At 40.5% G+C, this 24,762-nt stretch overlaps 4 protein-coding genes across 5 annotated transcripts in view; 2 read left to right on the forward strand and 2 right to left on the reverse strand.

Moving 5' to 3' along the window:
* The first annotated feature begins 820 nt into the window (after positions 1-820).
* Positions 821-2,006, forward strand: LOC134225746 (uncharacterized). 2 transcript variants are annotated; one of them, XM_062706088.1, is made up of 2 exons: positions 821-931; positions 981-2,006. In XM_062706088.1, exons 1-2 carry the CDS (start codon positions 881-883, stop codon positions 1,917-1,919), a joined length of 990 nt encoding a protein of 329 aa, XP_062562072.1. In that variant the 5' UTR covers positions 821-880; the 3' UTR covers positions 1,920-2,006. The 2 variants fall into 2 exon arrangements, with proteins under 2 accessions (XP_062562072.1, XP_062562073.1); XM_062706089.1 differs by having other exon boundaries at positions 822-931; positions 991-2,006.
* On the reverse strand, positions 1,932-2,821 carry LOC134225747 (probable Golgi SNAP receptor complex member 2). The gene is made up of 2 exons (XM_062706090.1): positions 2,530-2,821; positions 1,932-2,473 (listed from the first exon to the last, which is right to left on the reverse strand). The coding sequence occupies exons 1-2, from the start codon at positions 2,661-2,663 to the stop codon at positions 1,972-1,974; spliced, it is 636 nt and encodes a 211-aa protein (XP_062562074.1). The 5' UTR covers positions 2,664-2,821; the 3' UTR covers positions 1,932-1,971.
* A 735-nt stretch (positions 2,822-3,556) lies between these two features.
* Positions 3,557-24,762, forward strand: part of LOC134219390 (pseudouridine-5'-phosphate glycosidase-like) — a 45,954-nt gene continuing 24,748 nt past the window's right edge. Inside the window, exon 1 of the mRNA XM_062698111.1 lies at positions 3,557-3,915. Coding sequence (XP_062554095.1) covers positions 3,816-3,915 — 100 coding nt within the window. The 5' untranslated portion in view covers positions 3,557-3,815. The remainder of the gene's footprint in view (positions 3,916-24,762) is intronic.
* Positions 9,996-11,964, reverse strand: LOC134220064 (uncharacterized). The gene is made up of 6 exons (XM_062699015.1): positions 11,939-11,964; positions 11,617-11,876; positions 10,862-11,559; positions 10,458-10,803; positions 10,191-10,390; positions 9,996-10,132 (listed from the first exon to the last, which is right to left on the reverse strand). The coding sequence occupies exons 2-6, from the start codon at positions 11,779-11,781 to the stop codon at positions 10,066-10,068; spliced, it is 1,476 nt and encodes a 491-aa protein (XP_062554999.1). The 5' UTR covers positions 11,782-11,876; positions 11,939-11,964; the 3' UTR covers positions 9,996-10,065.

Raw genomic sequence — 24,762 nt, forward strand, 5'->3', positions numbered from 1 at the left:
GGAAAAGATATAGGAGATAATCCGAGTCGAGGGGGAATTAGATGAGGGAGATATTCCGGGCCAGCAGCCCACATCCTTCCATTAATGGCCACATTGATGCATGTCGTAATTTCAGATGAATTCCCATTCAGTTGATGGCTTGGTTGAAGGCGCTTGCTGCCGAATGTTTAAATTCTGAAACATTAGAAAAAAAAATATATGTTTAAAATTTTACAAGGTATGCTTTAGATAATCAACTTACCAGGATTGGTTTCCATTATTTGTCATTAGTTATTTGCAAACAAGATCTCACTTTCTACAAAAAAGACATTTTAAACCTCTATCCGAGGCACACATTTTACAAGCTCAAAATGAACGCCGTCTGAAATGAAGTGGTTAGTTTTACTGTTGACAGTTCAGTTATCTTGACAATCGCTGTAGTTATTTTTACTATTTCTTGAAATAGTCGATTTAAAAACGCTCATGCAGTTATTTTTACTACAAGACTATTTTCAGTGTAGCTGCGCGTCTTACCGCACGGCTGGTTATGAAATTTTAATTTCTTTAAAATATTACTCATTTTTAATTCCTTTTACAGACTTTAAAAGGAGTGAAAAATACTCTCCACCAATGATTTGAAACTTCGCATTTTTGACGTATGTATTGGCCATATTCTCAAATAAGACTAAATACTACTAAAATGAATATTCCAATATTACCGTGCATGTGCCCTTCAAAATCTTATTATCGCATGCTTATCCCTTCCCTCGGATGCAAAGAGCTTTTGATCGAAAGCACGCGCGTAGAATTTTCACGTTTTGTTTTGTTCGCTTTCGTTTGATGCGGGGTTGAGGGCCCTGATGGTCAAGCAAAAGGAACCGTTTTCTTCGGAGTCAAAAAAATGCCGCAGGAGTTGCGAGTGGTTTGCTGTTTTGAATGTAGAAAATATCAGGTAATTGCTACTGTTTTTTAAATGTACGGATTATTAATAATCTCCACAGTCCGACATAGTGAAAAAATCGAAAAAATGGACCTGCAAAATGTGCGGTGCTAAACAGTCGCTCATCAAGGAATACATACGCGGTTCGGGTCGGGAATGTCGGCTGATGGTGCAGCAGCTGAGCGTAAGTTCGCAAAAGATGGACCAATCCGAAAGAGATGTAGCAGAGCTAGTGCTGACAGGTAAGATGGAACCACCTTTGATTGAGAACTCAATCCGAGAGGAATCGGAACGATTGGTGGCTAATCGCAATCAAGCACCAGATATGAAAAAGGATAATAGTTTCAGTAAATGGGAAAGTTTCTGCTCGAAGACAGATGACGAAAAATGTGACGATAACATGCAAGTAAAGGTTCAAGAGAGATCGTTGTGCAATTGGGTTAGAGGTGAAAAAAATATCCTCAGGGTGGACGATAAAAAAACAGAAAATTCCGCTCCATCAGAACCTAGAAATGCCTTTGAAAGTTCAGGCTCTACGTCAAGATTGAAACCACTTGCAGATTTCCATAGAATGAGTCAACAGGATAAAAAACATTTCAAATGGCAACCTAAAACTAAATTTGATACCAATCCTAAATCTATTCCTTCCGAGGTAAGAGTTAGTTGCACTAATATTAATAACGATGAACCACTGGTCACATCTAAGCCCAAACCACACTCGTTTTTGAAGGAACAATCCTCCATAGAGCCTAATATAAATGGTGCTTCTGCAAAAAGGCAATCATGTGTTAAAGAATTCCATGTTACTCAAATTCCTTTGATGAGCTTTGCAAAGAAATCGAAATGGTCGGATTCCGGTTCTTCAGAATCACAGGAAACTATGCAATCAAATATTGAAGCATCCGGTTCACTCTCACAACAGCAAATACCACCAGACTCTGCTTCCAAATGGAGCAAATTTATTTCACATACCATGCAAGAAACCGAAGAATATGATTAATAAGCCGTTGCGTGTCTTACAGAATGTATTAAAGTCATCTCGAGCAATTATTTTAAAATACAAAAAAGTAAATAACCAGTACGATAATCAACAGTGTCACAATCATTCCTCCGATCATTACGTTCTTGTCCTCAACAAGCCTCCGCTCGATCATCTTCATTGTTTGATTCGAAAGTCCCAGCGTATTGCCGACATCCAGTATCCGTTTCCTGGCCCCTTTTAGCGTTTCCCTCTGGTTCCGCAGCCCGTCCAGTATGTTCGATCCGGTCCACAGCATTTCGTCCACCCCTCGATGGGCGTTCTGCATCGAGTTGTGGTGCTGCAGCGAGTAATCGATATCAATTGACGTTTCCGAATTGGCCGTAAAGCGTTTGTTCAGAAGGCTCTCCCGCTCCGCCAGTTCCACTTCTTTGCGAGCTCTTTTGTCTTGGTATAGCTTCAGGGCGGCTTGCAGATGTCGTACGTCGTATTTGAGTTGGTCTACCCGCATCTTAGCGTTCGGGCGTTGGGCAACCGGAACTTTGTATAGCAGCACGTCTAAACGATCACAGTTACTGGAATGTGAGGTTTTGGTTGGATAGATTTTGCCTAAAGAAACTTGCCAACTTACGCATTAATCGCTGCTAGCTTAGTTTGGATATCCGCTTCCACCGTGACGGAGTCGACACGTACACCACTGAGCTGTTGGAAACATTGCTGGGTTTCTTGAATCAGGCTATTGGTTTGGAAATAAAGGGCCTCCATGGTGCAATACTTCTCTCGCAATTATTTACGGAATTATGTTTATGATACATCTAATTAAGGTATAAAATTTCAGATATTTTACTTTAGTATTAAGAATCGAATTTTTTGAATTATAAGTTCGACGACACATCACAACTGGATTTGACAGTTTGAGTTGTACCAAAAACAAAGCTCAGTGCCATCTAGCGGGAAACTAAATGTCGCGCAACCTTTTGATTTGATGTTGCATGCGTTGCATGTTGCATTCATGAATGAATAAGAAAAAAGGCGTATTTTATTCTGATACTTTTCCAATTCGACGTAGGTATTGTCTATCCGGAATAATATTTTACCGCTTTTTATACCGAAGTTGGATTTTTCTCCAGATACAGGCAACTTTCTCAACTTCGGAAGTAGTGCGCTGGATTCGCCTAAAGATGCGCTGAACAACGCATCAATTAGTTTGACAAATAAAACTTCGGAAGAAAGTTCGGTTCGGAAGTCCCGACTTCCGAATTCTAACTTGGTGCTACGCCGACAATATTGTGGATTTACTTGACCAATAGATTCGAAGGTCGGTTCACTTGCCTATTTCAAACGTTCTCTTTTCCAGCAAGGTTTGCCAAACTCAATAAATGTTTGGTAGATTACCTTGTTTTTGCTCCTTGTCTATCAAAACAGATGTCAAAACATCGGAAAAAGAAAGAGAAGTCCAAGGGAAACAGCAAAAAGCACGTGGCAGACTTGTCAGTTTTGACAGATTTTACTATGAAGACGGGTGTGAAGGTGAAAACGGCAATTTCAAATTTCAACGACCGTTCAAGGAGCGACTATTTCGAACGGTCGGGTCCAATAGGGAAATCCACGTACAATATATGATTGTGTAAACAAAAGCAGAAAAGTGGAATTCCTCTTTCTCGAAATCTGGTGCAACACGAGCGTTGGAAAATATTCTCAAGTGTCGAATTTCGCGACGTTTTTGATACGATTGGTCATCATAAACCTCAACTTTAGACTGTTGTCAGCGTTGTGGTGGTGATTTCTCTGCATACAGTGTATTGTGAAGATAGCGGTGGTTTGTGAACAAGTTTTTGCTCCATAAATCTTTGTTTTGTTGATCAAGTGCTGATAGGTGTGTTGTGAGTCAACGAGTTATCAAATGATCCTCGTTTGATGAACGACAGTGAAGATGAGAGCGGGGTATTTGTTAGCCCACTTAAAGATGACGAGACAATAACAGACTACGATTCAGCTACAGAAGGACGGCCGGAAGGTAACTCTTACGCAGAAAAATAAATACAACTAACGGGAATGTATTATGCAAAAAATAGAAAATAAACACCGTTCGTTCCGATAATGAAAAAAAGGTCAAGGACAAGGAAAAAAAACCAAACTGATGTCGACAATGATTTCAGCGTTAGGGAAACATCGGAACATCGTGCCACTCAGGTGCACCAATTGCAGTCAGACAACGTGGACGACCCAAACTGCCGGATCAGCAGTTTGTCCATTATAAATAGCCTGCGAACGCGTGGCGTGTTCTCTTTTCCTCTGGCAGCTTAAGACAATCACCGGTGGTGCTGTATTCACACTTAAAAAAATCGCCGAATTCGGTAAAATTTTGCCGAAAAAAAATCTCAACAGCAGAACTGTTCGGTAAATAATTTGACTGATTTTCGTTGATTTTGACAGTTGAACAATGGGAAAAATTACAAAAAATCTGTACAATAATTACCGAACAGCTCTGCTGTTGAGTTTTCGGTAAAAATTACCGAATACTGTGAAATGAGTTAAGCGTGTTGTGTTAGTATTATAAATAAAAGTGTTTTAGAGTTATTGCGATTTGCAAATAAAATTAGCATTGCAGACAACCTGCAAGCAACTTGCACAGGAACGAGCTGTCAAAATTCATGCTGATTCGTCTGTTTTAGGCGTGTTATTCATTGGATTCACGTTAGTTTTAGTTTGATGTGTACATCGGAGCAGTGGTGCTAACCGGAAGAAATAAACTACCCAATAGTGAGTTTAATTTACCCAACCTCGAACATCCGTACGGGAAGCCAAAATTGAGTAAGTAGGGTCGAAGTAGTTTGCCTTTACTCCCATGTTAAAAAAGTACCCAACGGAACATTTATTGACCCACATTTAAGTTTAATTCACTCAATTTCGACCTCAGGTAATAAAACTCAAAATTGGCTTCCCGTATTGAAATGGCGTCGTTGGATTGTTTGGCTCTTTGTTTTTGACAACAAAAGAAAGAGTGGATGAAAGCGAAGAGAAAAAATAACTCAAAAGTAAGTTTAAAAGTACTCAATTTTGGGTACTTTTTTTCTTCCGTGTGGTTTACTTACTTTTCAGGGGAAGTATGTCAAACATTGGCACTTTATTTATTAGTTTTATTTTAGTTTCCTGTAAAAACATAACTTTCTATCACAGTATTTTAAATGTGGAGTAAGAGCTCATTATATATTGCTTAAATAGAATGACAAATCATTACGACTTCGATTATAACATAATCTTCTTGAAAGATAAATTAATCAGCAACACTGTATGCAAGATCTTTTGCATGTTTGCTGCAACTTCGTGCATTTGGCGAACTCAACGCAAACTGCAATACTAAGTTTTTGTGTGTCTCCAGTAGCCTTGCGATGCATAGGCCAATTGCCAATCCGGAGAAGGCGAGTTCGATTCTCGGTCCGGTCTAGGATGTTTTCGGTTTGGAAACATTCTCGACTCCCTGGGCATAGTGTATCCATTGTACTTGTCACACAACATACATGTAATGCAATGGCGGACATAGAAAAGCTTTCAGTTAATAACTGAGGATATATTTTCTCAAAGCCAGAATGTAGCATATGCTAATAGAATACTAAGTTGAAAAGCAGGCCAAGTTCCAGTTGTAATTATTCTTTGGAGTCAATATAAAAACAACAGAAATGCTTTTCTCTATCACAAACAAAAATGTACAAATTACATGGTAATCTACGTCATACCAAAAAAATGCAAAAAACATAACAAAAATACGAACATATCATAACGTGACTACAACACAAAAAAATCTTTCTCAATAAAATGTACACGTAAAAAAATTTAATGTTGTTTATTATTAATATTTCTAATACTTTTTTGCTAAATCAGGCGCTTAATGACATGTATAAGAAAAAACTTATACATCGCATTAGTCACATACATTCGGAAACTTATACTTTTCATTAACTTATAAATGTTATTAGCTTTTTGATATGGGATCGTTCATTAGGGGACATAATGAAGAGTATAAGTATTTTCGAATGGTTTTTGCCATAACATATAAGGTTATTTTTTACGTGTATATAGTGTTGAAAACAAATGCTTCACAAACCGAAACGTGCAAACACGCAGAGCATTGATCAGATGAAAATCATGCAAAACCCGCCAAACGAAGCAAAAAATCACATCAAATGTCGACCTTGTGAGGTTTTCACTATAAAATAATAATTAGCGCCATTTCACATGCAAAAGCAATTTTTCACGCTATGCTATTCCCACACATACACATACACTAAAACATAAAAAACTACTTTGGCAAACATTTTAAAATTGTGAAGAAAAAATAGTCCAATTTGCGCGGTAACACTATTCACCAAACAACTTAAGTAGTTACTCCGGAAAAAAAATCACGCCAAAAGCACCATTGCCGGCGGTCGTGAAAATACAAAATAATTGCGCGCAGTGCACGCACAATAAACGCCTATCCCATCCTCGTCGCCACTGTAATAACCGAGATACTGCATATAACCGGAGGTGGACAAACGACGAATTGCGAGTGGAGTTAAAATTAAAACACATGTTGTTAGGTTGGATGTCGCAAATCAACTGCGATCATCGTTTATTCGATAGAGTATGTCTGACGATTACTCTTTATCTCTCATCATTCTCGGGGTGCGTTCGTAGGGCTGATACAACAGTAATGTAGAGCCGTTGAAGAAAAAAGAGAAGAAGTTTGCGCGCGTTGTACTCTTACCAGTCTGCCTCCCACATTCGACAAGTATCTAGTCGACGCCAACCAGAGTTATCGGCAATTGGGTTGTTTAGGGGTATATATGTTTTTACGTATTCTGAATCTGCATAAAAAACTGAGCCTAACCTCAATTTTTCAGAATTTTTGGAGCCCCGGAACAATTTTTAATTTGGATTTTCAATTTATATGGGACTAAAAATTTGTTCTTATGCTGCATGGGCCAACTGTCATTCTATGAATGTTAGTGTCATTCTATCGATTAAAATGGCTTATTGTTTGCTATACAAAAATGAAAATAAAAGTTTTACAAGCAAAATAAAAATATGTTGGAGATCAGAAAAGCATGCTCTTTATGTTAAACTATAAAAACCTCATATTTTTCTCTGCTCAACAACCCAATTAGTGTAGACAACTCCACTTCCAAGGTGGAGGGTGTTTCTATTGATGGTAATATTAATTGGTTGTTAGTTGAAACTGTTTTATTTCCCAGTGATTTAACTGCACTGGAAAGTACCTTCAACTCATTAATTATGTCGATCGTTGAAGTCAAATTTCCTTGGCTTTCGTTTTGATCCGCATAGTGATCAGTAGAGTTATTCAAATTTTGACTTTTTTGTTCCCCTATGCTTAAACGATGGCATTTGCTATTTTAATAATCGTCCTAAATTTTTAGCTAATTTGGATGTAATTTGACTGAGCACAAGCTGTTTGAAGCTTGTATGAAAATTACTATGAAAACAGTAACTTGTGAAAAACTGTTCCTCATCATTGCCCATTAAGCTCCTAAAATGTATGAATACGTTAGCAACATGGGAAATTTAACAAGAAAAAATATCGTCGTTGTTGCTAAACGATTTGATGCTGGCAACAAAAGTTATTAGGGAAATACTGAATTGTGGGAAATTCAATTTAACCCGTAAAAGAATAACATCAATATCAATAATGAGTATTTCTGTTTTCTTTATAATTTTGCACACAAAAGTCAGATTGCTTCGCATCAACAACTGACTTTCAGCTTAGGATATATTCTATGATGGCGATGCGTTAAACATTTCAAATAAATTCTGGGCTGCTTCACGAAACGATCCTTTACATAAGTGACAATTTCCATAGAGATTTTCATATAACTTTCAAATGGCACGTGCGCAATCAAATTACATCCAAATCAGCTAAAAATTTGGGAGGACTATTAAAATAGCAAAAACAATAGTTCATGCACAGGGGAGCGAAAAAGTCAAAATTTGAATCACTCTAGTGATCAGCCATCTCAATAATAAGACCGCTGACCTTATTTGGTTTTGCCGGCGACATTGGTATTATGACACGTAATTCTGAGAGGATGGAGAAAGCCTACATCAGACTGAAAAGCGAAACTAAACGGATTTTATTAACATTATTAACACGTCGAAGACGAAGTACATGATACGAAGAGGCTCAAGAGAGGACAACGTAGCCACCCACCACGAGTTTGTATTGGTGGTGATGAAGTCGAGGTGGTTGAAGAATTCGTGTACTTGGGCTCACTGGTGACCTCCGATAACGATACCAGCAGAGAAATTCGGATACGCGTCATGGCAGGAAATCATATGTACTTTGGACTCCGCAGAGCGCTCCGATCGAATAGAGTTCGTCGCCGTACCAAACTGACTATCTACAAAACGCTTATTAGACCGATAGTTCTCTATGGACACGAGACCTGGACGTTGCTCGTGGAGGACCAATGCGCACTGAGAGTTTTCGAAAAGAAAATGGTGCGTACCATCTATGGTGGGGTGCAGATGACAGACGTGGAGAAGGCGAATGAACCACGAGTTGCATCAGCTGCTTGGAGAACCACCCATCGTTCACACCGCCAAAAACGGGAGACTGCGGTGAGCCGGGCACGTAGCTAGAATGTCGGACAGTAATCCGGTGAAAATGGTTCTCGACAACGACCAGACGGGAACAAGAAAGCGAGGTGCACAGCGGGCAAGGTGGATCGATCAGATGGAGGATGATTTGCGGACCCTCCGCAGACTGCGTGATTAGCGACGTGCAGTCATGGGCCGTGCTGAATGGAGAAGACTTTTGTGTACTGCACATGCCACTCCAGCCTTAGTCTGGAAACCTTCAACCTTCATATTTGAATCGCCCCTAAGTCTTCATAAGCACCAAACATGTTGGGGACAGCCCTAGTAGCACAGTTCAGATAGATTTTGTTGCAGTAACTCCAAAGTTACTAGATTTGGTCGCAATCAGTCGCAGTAACTGGCATATGACAAGTGTGCTACTCGGGAACCTCGGGAAGTGGATGTGTGCACAGAAGTACAGCACCACCCAAACAGAAACAAAGAAATAGAAAAACAAAGAAATAGAATCAAGGATCGATGGTATACAAACAAGTACAAAGATAAATCATCACGTTTATCGATGATGGTAATCGCAATTAAACGATACAAAGCATGATATAAAAGTCAGAAACATTTGTTAAGCACTGAAGGATTTTGTACAGCAGTTGGAAGCTTTACAGTAGCTGAGCAAGCAGTGGGAAATGTCGATAAATTTCAATATCAGGGCAGGCAGTTAGTGTCGCACGGCGGAACCAAGATCGACATAGGAGCAAGGATCAATGAGGCTAGGGCTGCTTTTGCGAGTACGAAACATTAGTCATCGAACCAAATTTCGAATATTCAAATTCAACTCTAACGTGAAATCTATGTTGTTATACGCCAGTGAGACTTGGTGTGCATCAGATTTCGCAGAAGCTACAAGTATTTATCTATTATTTAAGTAATATTTATCAGCCGTATCTACGTTTTATTATTCGGGAATGAGGTATCCTCACTTCTTATTCTTCTCATTGGCATTACATCCCCACACTGGGACAGAGCCGCCTCGCAGCTTAGTGTTCATTAAGCACTTCCACAGTTATTAACTGCGAGGTTTTTAGGCCAGGTTACCCTTTTTGCATTCGTATATCATGAGGCTAGCACAATGATACTTTTATGCCCATGCGGGGAAGTCGAGACACCGGCCTAGACCGACACCTGGAATCGATCCCAGCCACCATCTGCATCGTCTAGAAATTCGAGAGCGGCGTGTAGGTCGGTCATACATTACGAAACAGTGGAGAAAAATCGGCAAACAACCGCTGAACTGGATTTCGGCAAGACATCACCACAGAGGCAGACTTAGCATCAGAGAAATAAAGGAAGTCGATATGAATCTGACCTGAGCCCTGGTCAAGGCTAAAGCGAGCAGCCGGACAGGTTGGATATTGAGTGTTATAAAAACTTAGTTTGGTAGACCCTCAAAAAAGTAAGGTTAGTTCGAGGTAGCGTACACCGTGATAAGTTTTGATTAAATGAAAAATTGAGCGTTTATTTATCAAAATCATACAACAGCTATAAAGCTATTTCAACATCTGCCTTACAGATATTTATCTCAAATGTCTTTGTCGACTGAATAGATGACGAAGCTCCCATCGTAAGGTCCAGTTATCAGCCATTTCCTGATGGTTAAAAATATTGTGATTTGATAAACTAAACGGTTGAATCACATGTGCTTACCCATTAGGACTACTTTTAATTAAGTTTGGTTTTCCGTTCAGGCCTCCCGTTTCAATGGTTTCTTGCGAGCCATTGTCAATTTTATAAACATTCAATATTCCATCGCTGTTGGGACTCAGTATAAAACGCATGTCATCTGAACAAACGATTCGGTTTTTAAACGGCAGAGGCATTTTGATGATCAACGTTGGTGTCGAATTCTGTGGTTAGAAATTATTTGACGTTAAAAACTGGTCATGTATAAAATTCATAATGTTTAATATTTACGATAGCATCCGTGATGTCATGGAAGTAGACTTCTCCGCTTAGATCACAGCTGATCAAAAGTTGTTGCCTAGAATTTTCGCTTTTTAGTAACGTCGTTACAGCAAACGAATGCGGCTGTAATTCGGTGATTGCTGGTGCGAAGACATTTTTTCTGCTGGAAGATGATGATGTTCCTTGTATGGTTCCACTACTGCTCGGACCATTAGCTAATGGTATCAGTTGATTCACCGAGCAGAGTAAAATACTCCCATCTACGGTGCCGACTACAAACTCCGAATTAGAAATAGTAAGAATTTGTGTTAACATTATTGATGAATGTGGCGAAGTTGTTGTCGAAATGCGGAATCTGTCGAAGATAAAATGTCATTTTTTCAATCAAAAGAATATGATTTGCTTGTAATTACGTTTTGTCTTTCCCTATATGCTTGCCAATTTTCCACAAGATAACAACCCCGTCACTGTGGCACGACAGCAAGCCAAAATCTTTAGTTAAAGGGTTTGGCTTAATCCAGGCCATGTCAACCACCTTGCCGAAGTCAGTAGTTTCGGAAAACAATTCCGAAAATGAGTTCTGTTCATGTTTCAGATTCAGCTCGTAGTGCCAAATATACACATCACCGGAAACGGTACCACCGGCGAACATGTCTTTATTGAATGGGTTGGTCTCTAATGTTTCGATACACGCTTTTATTGGATTGCTGCACAGTTCAATCCATTGAACCGATCTGTACGTGTCTCGCCGCGGCATGAACACCGTCACAGATGCGTAAGTATGCTCACACCACGCTTCGTGGTATGAGCTACACGCGACAACTAATAATGGAGCATCTCGCGTTGCTGTCGAAAGCCACGCGGCGGCGCCCATGCTGAGTTTCTGCGATCCATCCATATCGGGATTTGACTTTTTCAACATCAACTCTTGGTGCCTCTGAATGATCATCCTTTCAGTTTTATCGTAGAAATTATCGTTGACGTCAGGGCATTCGGTAATGCCAGCAGAAAGCTCTTCGTCCACTAATGGGTAAATTTTGTTCAACCAATTAGACAACTTTGCGTCATCGCATGGAATCGAAGTATGGCGTGGAGATTCTCCGGTTTGAATCTGAAAATAAAAGGTCATTACAGAATTTATTGAAACGTAATATTATAAAGGACCGACCCCAATGTCTTTTCGGTCAACCGGTGCTGTCTCTGCATCGACTTTAGGAGCTGCTGGTTCGGTGCCAGTTGAAGCGTTCACTAGTGCTAACGTTTCGCCAGTTCGCCACGTGGATTTGAACTCGACAAGGTCGTTTGAGACCATACTAAAACGTTCGAAATTCATCTTTGTAGTTTAGATTTTTCTACAAAAAGCTAGCACACTCCACTAAATGGTCACAAAATGATAGTGTTATATCATATAGTAAAATTAATGTTATGCTGTAAATTGTTTATTGCTGTTAATGCTATGGCAACCGTTTGCGCATGTCATATTATCGAACCTTTTAAATGGCATACCTGTTGATTGTTGTAAATTGCCACACCACCGTGGAACGTACACACGGTCAAGCAGTTTGACCAACATTGACTCCACCTCTCGTTTGTTCAAACATCCATCAGATTTTACCAACACCGTCACGAACAATCAATTTATTCGACCAACAATATCACACACGAACGACCGAAGCACCAACCATCAGAAAATATATGGGGGTTTGTGCAACTTCACTACAAATGCTCAAACATGTTCGGCGAACCTTGACTCTGTTAGAGGTTCTGACGCAAGGAACAATTTCTCGGGAGAAAAATAATTGAACACGTGTGGTTCCGATTAGGTTTGAACTACTAATAATACAATTTTTATTTCAGGTAACTAGATTATAATACAGGTTGCTAAGCAAATGTGCATAGCAACGGAAATGGATTGTTTGGAATGATGTTGCTAATTAAATGATTGCTTCGATGCTTCAACACTCCTCCTCAACATCATTAGATCGAATTCCAATGGCATATCGTAGATGACTCAGCTTCACTGCTCCCAAAGGCTTAGTGAGAAGATCCGCTTCCATCTGCTCTGTAGGACAGTACCGAATAGTCACGATACCAGCTGCTGCCAAATCCTTCACGAAACAGTACTTTGTATCGATGTGTTTTGTCTTCCTCGATGTTCTGTCTGCCGCTACCAGTGCGATGCAGCTTTGGTTGTCTTCGTTGACTACCATCGGCAACGCTAGATGTTCACCTAAATCTTCAATTAATCGACGTAGCCACTGCAGTTCTTGCAAGCATTCAGCTAGCGCAATGTACTCCGCCTCAGTGCTGGAAAGGGACACACATGTTTGCTTCCTGCTACCCCAGCCGACAAGCCCTCCGCCGTACTTGAAAATGTAGCCAGTGTTGGACTTCCTGTTGTCGACTTCGCCAGCCCAGTCTGCATCAACGAAGCATTCCACTTGAAGGTTTCTACCGCCACCCAGGTGCAGTTCGTAATCTGCCGTACCTTTTAGGTAACGAAGCACCCGCTTAGCTTCATTCCAATCCGCCATCGTTGGTTTAATCACCCGCCGGCCGAGAATGGAAGTTGCTATAGCAATGTCAGGTCGTGTGTTGACAGCTATGTATAACAAAGCACCTACAAGACTTTGGTATTGTTGTGCATCTGCCAACGGTTCACTATCCTCCTCCTTTTGTTGTACGAATCCGCTTGTCATAGGTACACGAGAGACTTTGCAATTTTCCATGTTGAACCTTGATAATGTCTTCAGCACATAAGACTGCTGGCTTAAAACATATCGGTCAGCCAACTGTCGAATTCGAATTCCCAGGAAAAACTTCAAATCGCCCAATTCCGCAATTCGAAAGTTCTTACTCAAAACTGCTACTAGTTCTCGGTAATCCTGCTCCGTTCTGCATACAACAACGATATCGTCCACATAAATCAAAATGTACGTATAAAAACCGTCCACAATGCGCAAGTACAAACACGGATCAGCAGATGATCTCCGGAAGCCCATGTCATTCAGTGTGGCATCAATCCGTTGGTTCCACGCCCGCGCTGATTGTTTGAGCCCGTAAAGACTCCGCTTCAACCAACACACCGTATTTGGATCGCCATCAGAGTACCCCGGAGGCTGCTTCATAAAAATCTTCTCCTTAAGCACGCCATACAGATACGCCGACTTAATGTCAATGTGCTTGACAAGCATTCGTCGCTTGCTCGCTATCGTCAGCACAGTACGGAGTGTAATTTGCTTCACAACCGGGGCAAATACCTGATCGTAATCAGTCCCATACTTTTGCGAAAAACCCTGTGCGACCAACCTGGCCTTGTATCGCACAATCTGCCCGGACTCGTCCTCCTTGCACTTGTACACCCATTTGCAGCCAATCAGTTTGCGATGTTGGGGTACCTTAGTAAGAGTCCATGTTTGATTATCACGAAGGGATTTTATTTCCTCGTCCATAGCCGCTTTCCACTTCTCGCTTTCCGAACTTGCCATCGCTTCTGCATACGTTCTTGGCTCTGGGCACGTATTTACCGCTAAACCAATAGTATTGTATCGCGCTGGTGGAACTCCGAAATTTGTTCTCTGAGATTGGCGTACATTATCATGAGCAATTGGCAGTGCCGCGCCTTGCTCCTCCTGAACGTCCGCAACGTCGTGGGGATTTCCCTCTTCATCTTCGTCAAATCCGAAAAATTGATCTTCATCTTCTACATTTTCTTCACTCTGTCCGCTAAACAAGCGGACTGCAATGTCCTCTTCTTCATTTTCCAATTCGTCTTGTATGTCACGGATGGTCCCATCCTCTACGTTCTTCGGTTCCTCATCGAGCTCCAAGAACCGGACGTCACGACTGATGACTATCTGTCCAGTACTCGTATCCAACAAACGATAAGCTTTGCTGTCCGATGCATATCCAACGAAGGTCATTTTCTTTGCCTTTTCTTCAAATTTCTTCCTCTTCTGTTGCGGTATCCATACATAAGCCTTGCAGCCGAAGACCTTCAAATGCTGCAAATCCGGTTTGGAACCGAACCACATCTCGTATGGCGTCAATTCAATTGCTGATGATGGTAACCGGTTCTGTATGTATGCTGCGGTGTTCACCGCCTCCGCCCAGAATCGTCGAGGTAAGCCTGCATCCAATAGCATGCACAATCCCATTTCATTTAACGTCCTGTTTCTCCTTTCAGCTATCCCGTTCTGTTGTGGAGCATACCCTGCAGTGAATTCAGGCTTAATTCCTTCTTCTGCATAAAACTTACGCAAGGCTTTGCTGGTATACTCGCCACCACGGTCTGAACGGATAACTTTTGGCTTTCGACCGAATTGATTTTCAACGAATCTCACATACTCACGAATTTTATCAGCGACTTCAGACTTCTCCTTCAAGAAATAGACGACCGTATAACGGCTATGATCGTCAATCATCGTCATGTAATATCGGCATCCTCCTGGCGACTTCGTCATGGGACCACAAACGTTGCTGTGCACGATATCCAACACCGCCTTTGACTTCTTCTCGGCTACTTGAGGAAACGACGGCCGTGCCATCTTGCCTTCAACGCAACATTCACAATTTTGCCGGATTCCACAGTTCTTGACCTTCATCCCGGAGGCCAAGCTACGTCGCTCGACATCGCCAATCACATTCGGATCCCTATGGCCTAGTCTTCGATGCCATACATGCAAACAATCTGTATTATGCTGTTTATCACTAACGAGTAACGATTTTTCTGCCATGTTCAACCGGTAAAGGCCACCTACACGATCTGCGGTTGCAATTACCGACCCATCATATGCTAGCTGACACTGGTGTGCATTAAATTCCGCACGAACACCTTTTTCCGCGAGTTTCGGTACGGAAATCAAATTTCCCTCTAATCCCGGGGCAAAAATCACACCGCATAACGATTTTACAGTCACCAACACCTGCCGTAGACAACACTTTGCCGTCGGCGGTGGAATTTTCCGGACGGATACTCTCATCGAGACGCACAAAAACAACTGCGATTTTTCGCCAAATGTGACATCGCGTCTGAATCGATTATCCACGCACATGAGTCAAGCATACCAGACCGCACCATAAACGTGAACGACATTCAGTCGTTTTCGCGCACTGTTTTAGCCTTGACTTCCGCTTTTCCGCTGCTCTCCGACAGGAACGCCTTGCAATTTCGCTTTCGATGACCTGGCTTACCGCAATGATAGCACACGAGACTTTTCTGCGATGTACTATTTCCGCTCATCCGTAGCACTTGTTCGTCCGAACTAGACCGTTTACGCTGCTTATCCGCTTCGTCCCTCAGCTTAACCTTTACCAACTCCAGGGTAAGGTCGTCCTCGTCCCGCGCTTCCAAAGCTGTCGTTAGAGGATTGTAGGATTCCGGAAGCCCTCGCAATATTAGCGCCACCTTTAGGCACTCTTTCATCTCAAATCCGGAGCTTTCGAGACGCGCATACTGCTTTTCGATGTCAGCTAAATAGGTTTCCATGTTGTCACCTACCTTGTAATTCTGGTTCGTAATTTGACGAAGGAGTGTCACTCGTTGCCCTAGTGTAGTTTTCTCATGGTGTTGCTTCAAATCTGTCTTGCTACGAATCAGCCCATATTGACTCTCATCCACCATTAAATGGATCGTGGCCAACGTTTTTTCGTCTCCGTTTATCCAATCGTCTGTCATCGGTTGCGGAGCAGTACCTGGTTCCACGTGCTTCCAGAGCTGCTCCCTCCGCAGCAACGCTTTCACGGAGAACGACCATGCTTGGTACACTGACCCCACAATCATGGGTCACACACTAATATGGGTCATTTCCATTTGATCAACATACAAAATGGAGTGACTAATTATTGTTACAAAGTGACCCATATATGTGGGGTCAGTGTAGTTCGTGTTGTTCAATTTGACAATTTTCGCCCACTCCATCGTTTCGAGAAATGAAAAACAAATCTTCACTCTTCAATTTTTCGATTAGGAGCTTTCCGCTGGTCCCATAACCTGTTCGAGGTTCTGACGCAAGGAACAATTTCTCGGGAGAAAAATAATTGAACACGTGTGGTTCCGATTAGGTTTGAACTACTAATAATACAATTTTTATTTCAGGTAACTAGATTATAATACAGGTTGCTAAGCAAATGTGCATAGCAACGGAAATGGATTGTTTGGAATGATGTTGCTAATTAAATGATTGCTTCGATGCTTCAACAGACTCCACCCCCGACAACTCAAACCAAAATCAAACCGTTTTAATTTTTTCCAACCGAGCCGGCAACTGTCAAATGGTTGTTCGAACAACTTCACACACGTTCAAACAAAGCAGCAACCGAAGCGTTTTCGTGGGGGCGGAGTCAATGTTTGTCGAACTGCTTGACTGGTGTGTACGTTGCATAAACGTAAAACTATAGCAACATTTATTGCGGCATTCCTGTTTATTTTTACATGTATAACAGTTGAAGTTTTGAGTTCAAAGCTAAGCCTAAAGAGCCCCGCACATAGGATACGTTTGCGTTGCGTTTGACAGTTTTCCCATGGGAAATGTGTCAAACGCAACGCAAACGTGTGCTATGTGCGGGGCTCTTAAGGCTTTGGTCCGTTTCGCGAATTAAAATCAAATTAAACTTAAAAGTGACAGTTCAAAAATTTTCAAATTACCCTGCTCGCAGAGCAAGATTATTTTTGACAGATATCGAATCATTTTTGATCGATGTTTTATTGGTATTGCTGGGTAGCACCAGCCATTCTTATCTCCGGGTGATATTTTAATTTCTTAACTGTCTCTTTTAAGTTTAATTCTCCAATTGGAACAAAGCCTAAATGATTGAAATTTTCTTATTTATCATTTAGTATGAGTTACGGCCGCAAGCGCCTTATATAACTTCTTCAATAGTGAAATTCAAACATCAACTTGTTAGGCAGAGTCGTGGAAAAACCTTCGCACTAGAAGTCCACCATACAACACGTTTTGAAATGAAGCCTCTGTAATGGGTTCTTGACAAACTAAATCAAGCCAAAATTTTCAAAACGACTTATCTGCTTTTGTAAACAAAGATTCAAACGACGATTTGACGAATCTGATAGCTCTCCCACGCAAATCAACACCATCAACAGGTAGCGGAAAGCTTCACCTACCTGTAGGTGGTGTTGGTTTGCGTGGGAGAGCTATCAGATTCGTCAAATCGTCGTTTGAATCTTTGTTTACAAAAGCAGATAAGTCGTTTTGAAAATTTTGTCTTGAAATAAATTATCGAACGCAGATTACTATTGTCGGCGTAGCACCAAGTTAGAATTCGGAAGTCGGGACTTCCGAACCGAACTTTCTTCCGAAGTTTCATTTGTCAAACTAATTGATGCGTTGTTTAGCGCATCTTTAGGCGAATCCAGCGCACTACCATAGATATAATTATCAAGATGTTGGGGTCAGAACAAATTAGTACTCATTTTTTGGTTCCATTAGTACAAATTACCGGTACCCAAAAGTTTTGCGAAATCGAGCTGCCCCTTGAATGGAAAACACATCACACACTTTTCTTCCAATTTTTCGCCCCTCGATATTTTCGTTACTTAGTAACGAGAAGACTAAAAAATCAACAAGAAAAAATCCGAATGTTTATTGTTTGCAATCTCATGAAGTGAAGAACGGAAAAACTTGCAACTGAAGTTGCTTGCATCTGGATTCTAAAGTGTTGCTTAATGCGATTTTTTTAAGTTGTGAGTAATTTTCGAAAGCTATGGAATGTGAATACATCATAATTATTATCGTTTCCATCTATAGATCTTCCCATGGCGCGACCGCTTGATTGCTGATCTCTGGCATGCAACATCTTGACCTAATTTATTCAAGGAATCAAATACCTTGGCATTGATACAGCAATATGCTACCTTATCTTCCCCAATCCCGTGATGTTCACCAAAACCCGGGCAATCGGTGATTTCATTCATGAGTCATTTCAGTTCAACCACCCATTCAAGTTTGCCCCGATCTTCCCTTTGTATGATTGGTTTAGAATAACTATGAGAGGTTTTTAAATGTACATATTTGTTCTATTTTGTTCTACTGTGTGTGTGTGTCATCCTCTATCCCTCACCCAGCTGGGGGTGTTGGTCAAGTAGTAGAACGAGTACTACGAATAATTTGATCATATCTCATGCTCCGTAATGGTGCCCTTTTCGTTAGGAAGACTAGTGCTGTAAAAAGGAATCACTGCTGAAGCAAGAAGGGTGTCTTCAGGGAGTGTAGGGGATGGGGATGCACTAGCTAACCATAACAGGTACAGCAAAACATCACAAGGACGCCCTTATTCGTACTGACTACTCAGGGAGTAGAAGGTCGAGAAGAGCCACCGCTGCCAACTAAAGCGTGAACCGGATACCTGGGACTCCCACAATATCCGCGGCAATAGTAGCAAACGATGCCCTGTACGTATTTAGTTTGCAATATATGAGGTAACAAAAATATAATACAAATGAGGTATCAAAAATATAATACAATTAACTCTCTAATTCCCAAGATCGCCTTTTAACTGATGTTTAGTATTCAAATAATTATAATTCATAATTCATTTTGTTGACATTGAAGTCAATCAATGTGTACTATTTCAAAGTAAATTGAAGCTTAATTAAAATATCATAGCAATTTTTATGAAAAGTTTATTTCGTGATGGGGTTTTATTTTTATTTTTTAGTATTCAAATTCGTATTACTTTGATGGGTGGAATATTTGTGATTAGTAAAGGAAGTACAAAATGGTTTTGAGCGGATACGGACATTTGGGTCTTAGAGGGTTAAAGGAAACAATTGGAACTTTCTCACCAAATTCAAGTGTCCGTTTGATTCTTCTCCATCAACCAGCTGCGCAATTCAGCAGGACACCAACAACGACGACCACAGAAACGATTTTTCCGGCGATTTTCAGTAGATGCTAGTATAATTAAGGAGTTCGTTTCAAGGGTGTGTCCTTTTTGCCATTTGTTGGTCACATTGTTCGGCGGTATGCAATCACTATGTCAGCTTAAAAGCTGTTTCTCCTTCCGGACGCGAAAAACTATTCTTAATTATCACTTGGAGCGAGAAAATACACAGGAGGAAAAGAAAAAAACGCAACAGAAAAATCTTGTGTCAACCGTTCGCGGCGAAGCCTACTCGATCATTTTGTTCTATTTTGTTCTACTACAACTAAATACCTGATGATTATTATCCGTATTCAATCCATGGTTTTGCTTATTTTAGAATGGACAGGTAATATTCACTACAGTCAACAGAAAGCGCGATGTCTCCGATTTCCAATTTGTTCCGTTTCAGGATAGAGATATTTTTTCCGAAACATCTTGTAACAGTTAATCAAAGCAAATTGTCTGTGCTGAACCAATTAGGAACCTGGCGTGAAGATTGAACATATGAAGGACGATTTTGCTACTTACCTACCAAATTATAAAAAGCTTAAATAAATGTATTTACTACAAATTCGATTTCATTATGTATTTATTTATTTAAATTTGTTGAAAATTCTAAGTTTGAATTGGTAAAGAGCATTTCACTCCGTATAAATTCTCTTCTGAATCCTATATGAATTGTTTTTGGACTACTGTGTAGACCGAATGTCGTATAGATCGCTTCCGATTCCCATATGGATTCTTTTTTTTTTTGTATCTTTATTAAGGAGACTTCCAGCACTAGGCTGGCTCGTCCCCGGCATATGGATTCTCTTGCGAATCCCGTATAGATACTTTTAGGAATTCCGTATGAATTCTCTTTGGAATCCCGAATGAATTTCATTTTGAATCCTGTATGGATGCCCTTGGGCCCTCCTTAGCCGTGCGGTAAGACGCGCTGATACAAAGCAAGACCATGCTGAGGGTGGCTGGGTTCGATTCCCGGTGCTGGTCTAGGCAATTTTCGGATTGGAAATTGTCTCGACTTCCCTGGGCATAAACATATTATTGTGCTAGCCTCATGATATACGAATGCAAAAATGGTAATCTGGCTTAGAAACCTCGCAGTTAATAACTGTGGAAGTGCTTAATGAACACTAAGCTGCGAGGCGGCTCTGTCCCAGTGTGAAGATGTAATGCCAAGAAGAAGAAGAAGAAGATGGATGCCCTTCGGAATCCCGTATGGGTTTATAATCGAAATCCCGTAAATGGATTCCCTTCGGAATTCCAAAACGATGACCTATCTTCTTTGTTCGTTACTTGCAAGAACGATATCGTAGAGGCACCCTTGTTGACAAAAAAACATACTTGCAAAAACGTACACTTAAAATCTAGCAATGAACTATCAAAGATTCAATGTGCATCAAGAAAATAAGTCGCATTTCATCGAAGTTTCCATCGATTCTCTGCAAAATTTTGCCATTTTCGGAACAGATAATTTAGTGATTAATGATAAAATCATTTAGCATTTGGAAGAAGAAACCCTGAAACGAAATACATGCGTGAATGTGTTACTTCATTAAATAAAATGCAAATAAAAAACGATAGAAATTTCCTGAATGTCCAACGGATCTACTAAAACTATCCTAGAAAAAAATACTCGTAAAAACACTACCAACGGCCTCGCGAGGGCATCAATGTAACCCCTATGTACCCTTAATTTAAACAAAAATCAATCCTACTATGTGAAATACACTAAACGTACAACACAGCAACAGAACACGAACAAGCTCCAAATTTAGGAAGAGTCCGCACCCTTAAAAAAAAGGACATTTAAAAAAATTACGAGCCGAAATGCTGCTCTATATAAGAAGAAATTGAATCAACCTACCATAGATACCAACATTAATCCTCTACCACATGATCTTCTCGCAGCATCTAAAGGTCTCCCTCTTCACATCACTCACTGTTCCTATCACTCTCCATCAAAGCGGAGACGAAGGCACCGACTAAGGAAATGTTGAGCTAATTGTCGGTTAACTGCTAAGCAGGCAGCACGCGTGATTTGCAATAATTTTCAACCAATCATCGGTGGAGTTAATGTTGGATAACATAATGTATTTGTACATAGCACTAGAATTAAGACTAAACTAAAAGCAGCGAGATCAGTTCCCAATAAACCACGGAACCACGAACGGTAAAAGTATTCCATGTCTTCCGGTCGGTCGTGTTGATTGATTTTCACCTGAAGTGTCCTCGAATTGTTGGTTTGACTAAAAATAGCCAATTTATTAAATACATCTCCGAAAGCAATCTCGCGAGTGAGTGGAAAGGGGGCAGAGGTTGAGTGCATTTGTGGAACAGTTCATAATGTGCATTGATCGCATTTGATTACGCAAGTGGCCAAGCCGAGATTGTTTGCTGATTTCCTCTCGTCGTCTTGTAGTGGAAGGAGGCGGCAAGAAAAGGATTGCGTTTTGTCCTAGCAGTGAAGATCGAAGTGTAATTTTCAAGTAAGTTGCTGCATTTTATGGGCCACTGATTTAGTGGAAAAAAATCCTCCAACGGAATCCATCCGGAATCCTAGAAGGCCCCATCAGTTAAAGTTTCCTGACCGGCAAGAATTTCAGATTAAAAACTGTGCAAGTGAGATTCAGTGGAAAAGTGACTAGTGGCGGGGTTGGGCAAACTAGTGAATTTCCTAGCGAATTATTTATTCATCCTTCAGCCACAAATGCTTTTTTTGAGTTTCGTCACCGATATGCTACCATCTTTACCACCTTTCTTATTTCTTGGCCTCCTTCCCATGCGGCCTTCATCAAGGGGGTGGTGACAGTACTTTTAACATATAGTACAGTGAGACTGACATCGTTATAAAACGTTATGATATCGTTATAGACGAATCCAAGTAAAAATAAGAAGAAGACACACGACGGTGTTAACTTTGACAGATCCTACAGCTCAACATATGGAGATCATTTTAAAATGCTTATAATAAATTCTAGACAAAATGTAATTAACATCTGATTGATGTATGATACGGAAAAAGTTCAGAACTGTATGATAGATACATTTTTGGAAATTATTCAAAAAATTGAGATAAGCTTTGAGATATGTAATTCAGAACTTTTTCCGTACCGCACATCAATCAGATTTTAATTACATTTTGTCTAGAATTTATTATAAGTATTTTAAAATGATCTCCTATGCTGAGCTGTAGGATCTGTCAGTTAACACATGTGTGTCTTCTTATTTTACTTGATCTATATCCTATACAACTATGGTCCAATGCACCGAATGAACACAATGACGTTTGAGACGGGCGCTATTTACTAAAAATGAACACTTGCATGAACTCGATGAATGAAAAAGTATTCATTCTTAGTAAACAGCGCCCGTCTCAAACGTCAATGATGAACTCGGTGCATTGGACCATTCTAAGCGCAGCAGATAGCTTCCTATGGTAGCGCATTCTAAATCGTCGCTCGAAGGCCACAAGGCAATAGTTAATACTTTCCAAACTATGGTTTCAGACATGCGTTCAAAAACAAAATTTCTCCCATAAAGTCGCCCCCGGTGGATGCCTGGAAACAACGAGTCAACTTTCGGAGATCCTACACTCAGGAAAATCGACACATACTTTATGGCAAAAATCCATGTATTTTGAAATATGCATATCATGCGTCGGCACATACTTATTTGCATATACATTCACACACACTGCCGTAAAAAAACTTCCGAATTTCATTAACTTACCTTATGAAATTTAGCCACAAGAAAACGGTTTGAAAATCATAAGGTATCTTTATGAAGCAGAATGAATTTCAGGTGAACTATGCTCATATTGAAAAGTATGTTCATCTTAGTGCAACCTTATGAAAATCCATAAGGCAACCTTATGAAATTCCATAAGATAACCTTTTGAAATTCATTTACATGCAGTATGGTAGTATAAATTGCTTTTTTCTTGTTTTTTTTTAATTTTTATTATAAAAAAAATAGTGAAGGTAATACATAATATAGTTTATTGAATAATATGTTCATTAGATACCCAAATAACTGTTTTTCTGATTCCGGAAGTGTTTTTACTCTGTTAGCATCACCCTCGGACATGAACCAGTATGAGGTACACGACCCGCCGAAGGTCTCGTGTTTGTTTATCGCCTACTGCCTGCCGGATGGTTATTAATGAAACTGGGACCTCGTTGGTTGCTTTCCAGTCTGGAACAGCTTGTTTACCAGTAACAGACATCTATTTTTAAAATGAGTTTTTGGCGAACATTGGGTGATGGCTTTCTTCACCCGCCCTTAACTACCACCGCAATCGTTGTTATCTTCGCTCTCATGAATCCGGCCCCACTACCGCAGTACTGTTACTGTATTGGACATTTAATCTGTCGCTGGTGGTCTTCAGCACTAGCCACGTTTATCCAATTTAACAAATAGTAGTAGAAGTTCCAGCGATTCGTTATTCTCTTTCCCGATACCTTCGACATATATTCCATTTTTTACAGTTTACGCTTACCCATTGCACTATATAGTAACAGAAGCACTTTACTTCATCGAGTCTTATTTGGCCCAAGGTTGATAGCCTTCGACGACCATGACGTCAGACATTGAACGCCAAATGATTCGAAGAACCGAACTCGGAACTAAAGGGGTGTGATTTTGAATGCTCTGTGGCTCAACCAGGAATAGAACAGGAACACAGTGCTGAGCACCGTTTTTGACCATTCTGCAGTTCTGCAAACTCCTCATAACTGAATTTGATTCCCGAGTGAGTCATGTGGAAGTACTTTTGCAGGTCAAATAGGGTTTAGAGCAATTAACACTTGGAGGGCCGCTCTCGATCATCGTGCTTCTGGACTATGTGGCGTTCGAGAAGCTGCTGCAACGAAAACCACTTCATCGCATAGACGGCATGATTTTCTTTTATCATTTTTATAACGATCGCAATTGGATTAGGGGCTATCACACGATGAACTTCGGAAGCTGGCATCATGATTTTACACTTCTCCGATGGCGTAATCGAGGGCGTAATTATCTTGTACCTCAACTTCTGGCATTTCCAATAACAGTCCCATCGGATCTTGAGGTATAGTCAGTGCGTCATACAATGAGTCAATTGGATTTTGTTCCGCTTTGGCAGTGACTAGTACCGAGGTCCTAAAATAATAAGAATTATAAGTTATGGAATGGGGATAATTAAGTGGATCAAAGCCATTTTATTGCTTTGTTCAGGATATATTTTTTCCCATGAAATAACGTTTAAATAAACAAACAAAAATAAACTTACCCATCCAACCCACTTCCATCAATTCCGCGTGTCTTTGAATGAGCTTTTCCAAATTGTCCTCACTAATAAATCGCTTCCCGCAGTAATCGCCTGAACACCGCATCGCATCGGAGCCGAATCCGTACCGTCCCTAGCGTCATCGTCATCTTCCCCATC

The sequence above is a fragment of the Armigeres subalbatus genome, chromosome 3 (genome assembly GCF_024139115.2).
Source record: "Armigeres subalbatus isolate Guangzhou_Male chromosome 3, GZ_Asu_2, whole genome shotgun sequence".
NCBI classification, from domain to species: domain Eukaryota; kingdom Metazoa; phylum Arthropoda; class Insecta; order Diptera; family Culicidae; genus Armigeres; species Armigeres subalbatus.

Bases quoted from the DNA above. Each gene is read 5' to 3' on its own strand.
- LOC134220064 (XM_062699015.1), bottom strand. From the start codon at position 11,781: ATGAATTTCGAACGTTTTAGTATGGTCTCAAACGACCTTGTCGAGTTC. The intron at 11,560-11,616 runs GTCGGTCCTTTA...TTTTATTTTCAG, and splicing joins TTGACCGAAAAGACATTGGG to ATTCAAACCGGAGAATCTCC. The intron at 10,391-10,457 runs GTAAATATTAAA...TTCTAACCACAG, and splicing joins ATGACATCACGGATGCTATC to AATTCGACACCAACGTTGAT.
- LOC134225747 (XM_062706090.1), bottom strand. From the start codon at position 2,663: ATGGAGGCCCTTTATTTCCAAACCAATAGCCTGATTCAAGAAACCCAG. The intron at 2,474-2,529 runs GTAAGTTGGCAA...CTCACATTCCAG, and splicing joins AAGCTAGCAGCGATTAATGC to TAACTGTGATCGTTTAGACG.
- LOC134225746 (XM_062706088.1), top strand. From the start codon at position 881: ATGCCGCAGGAGTTGCGAGTGGTTTGCTGTTTTGAATGTAGAAAATAT. The intron at 932-980 runs GTAATTGCTACT...TAATCTCCACAG, and splicing joins TTGAATGTAGAAAATATCAG to TCCGACATAGTGAAAAAATC.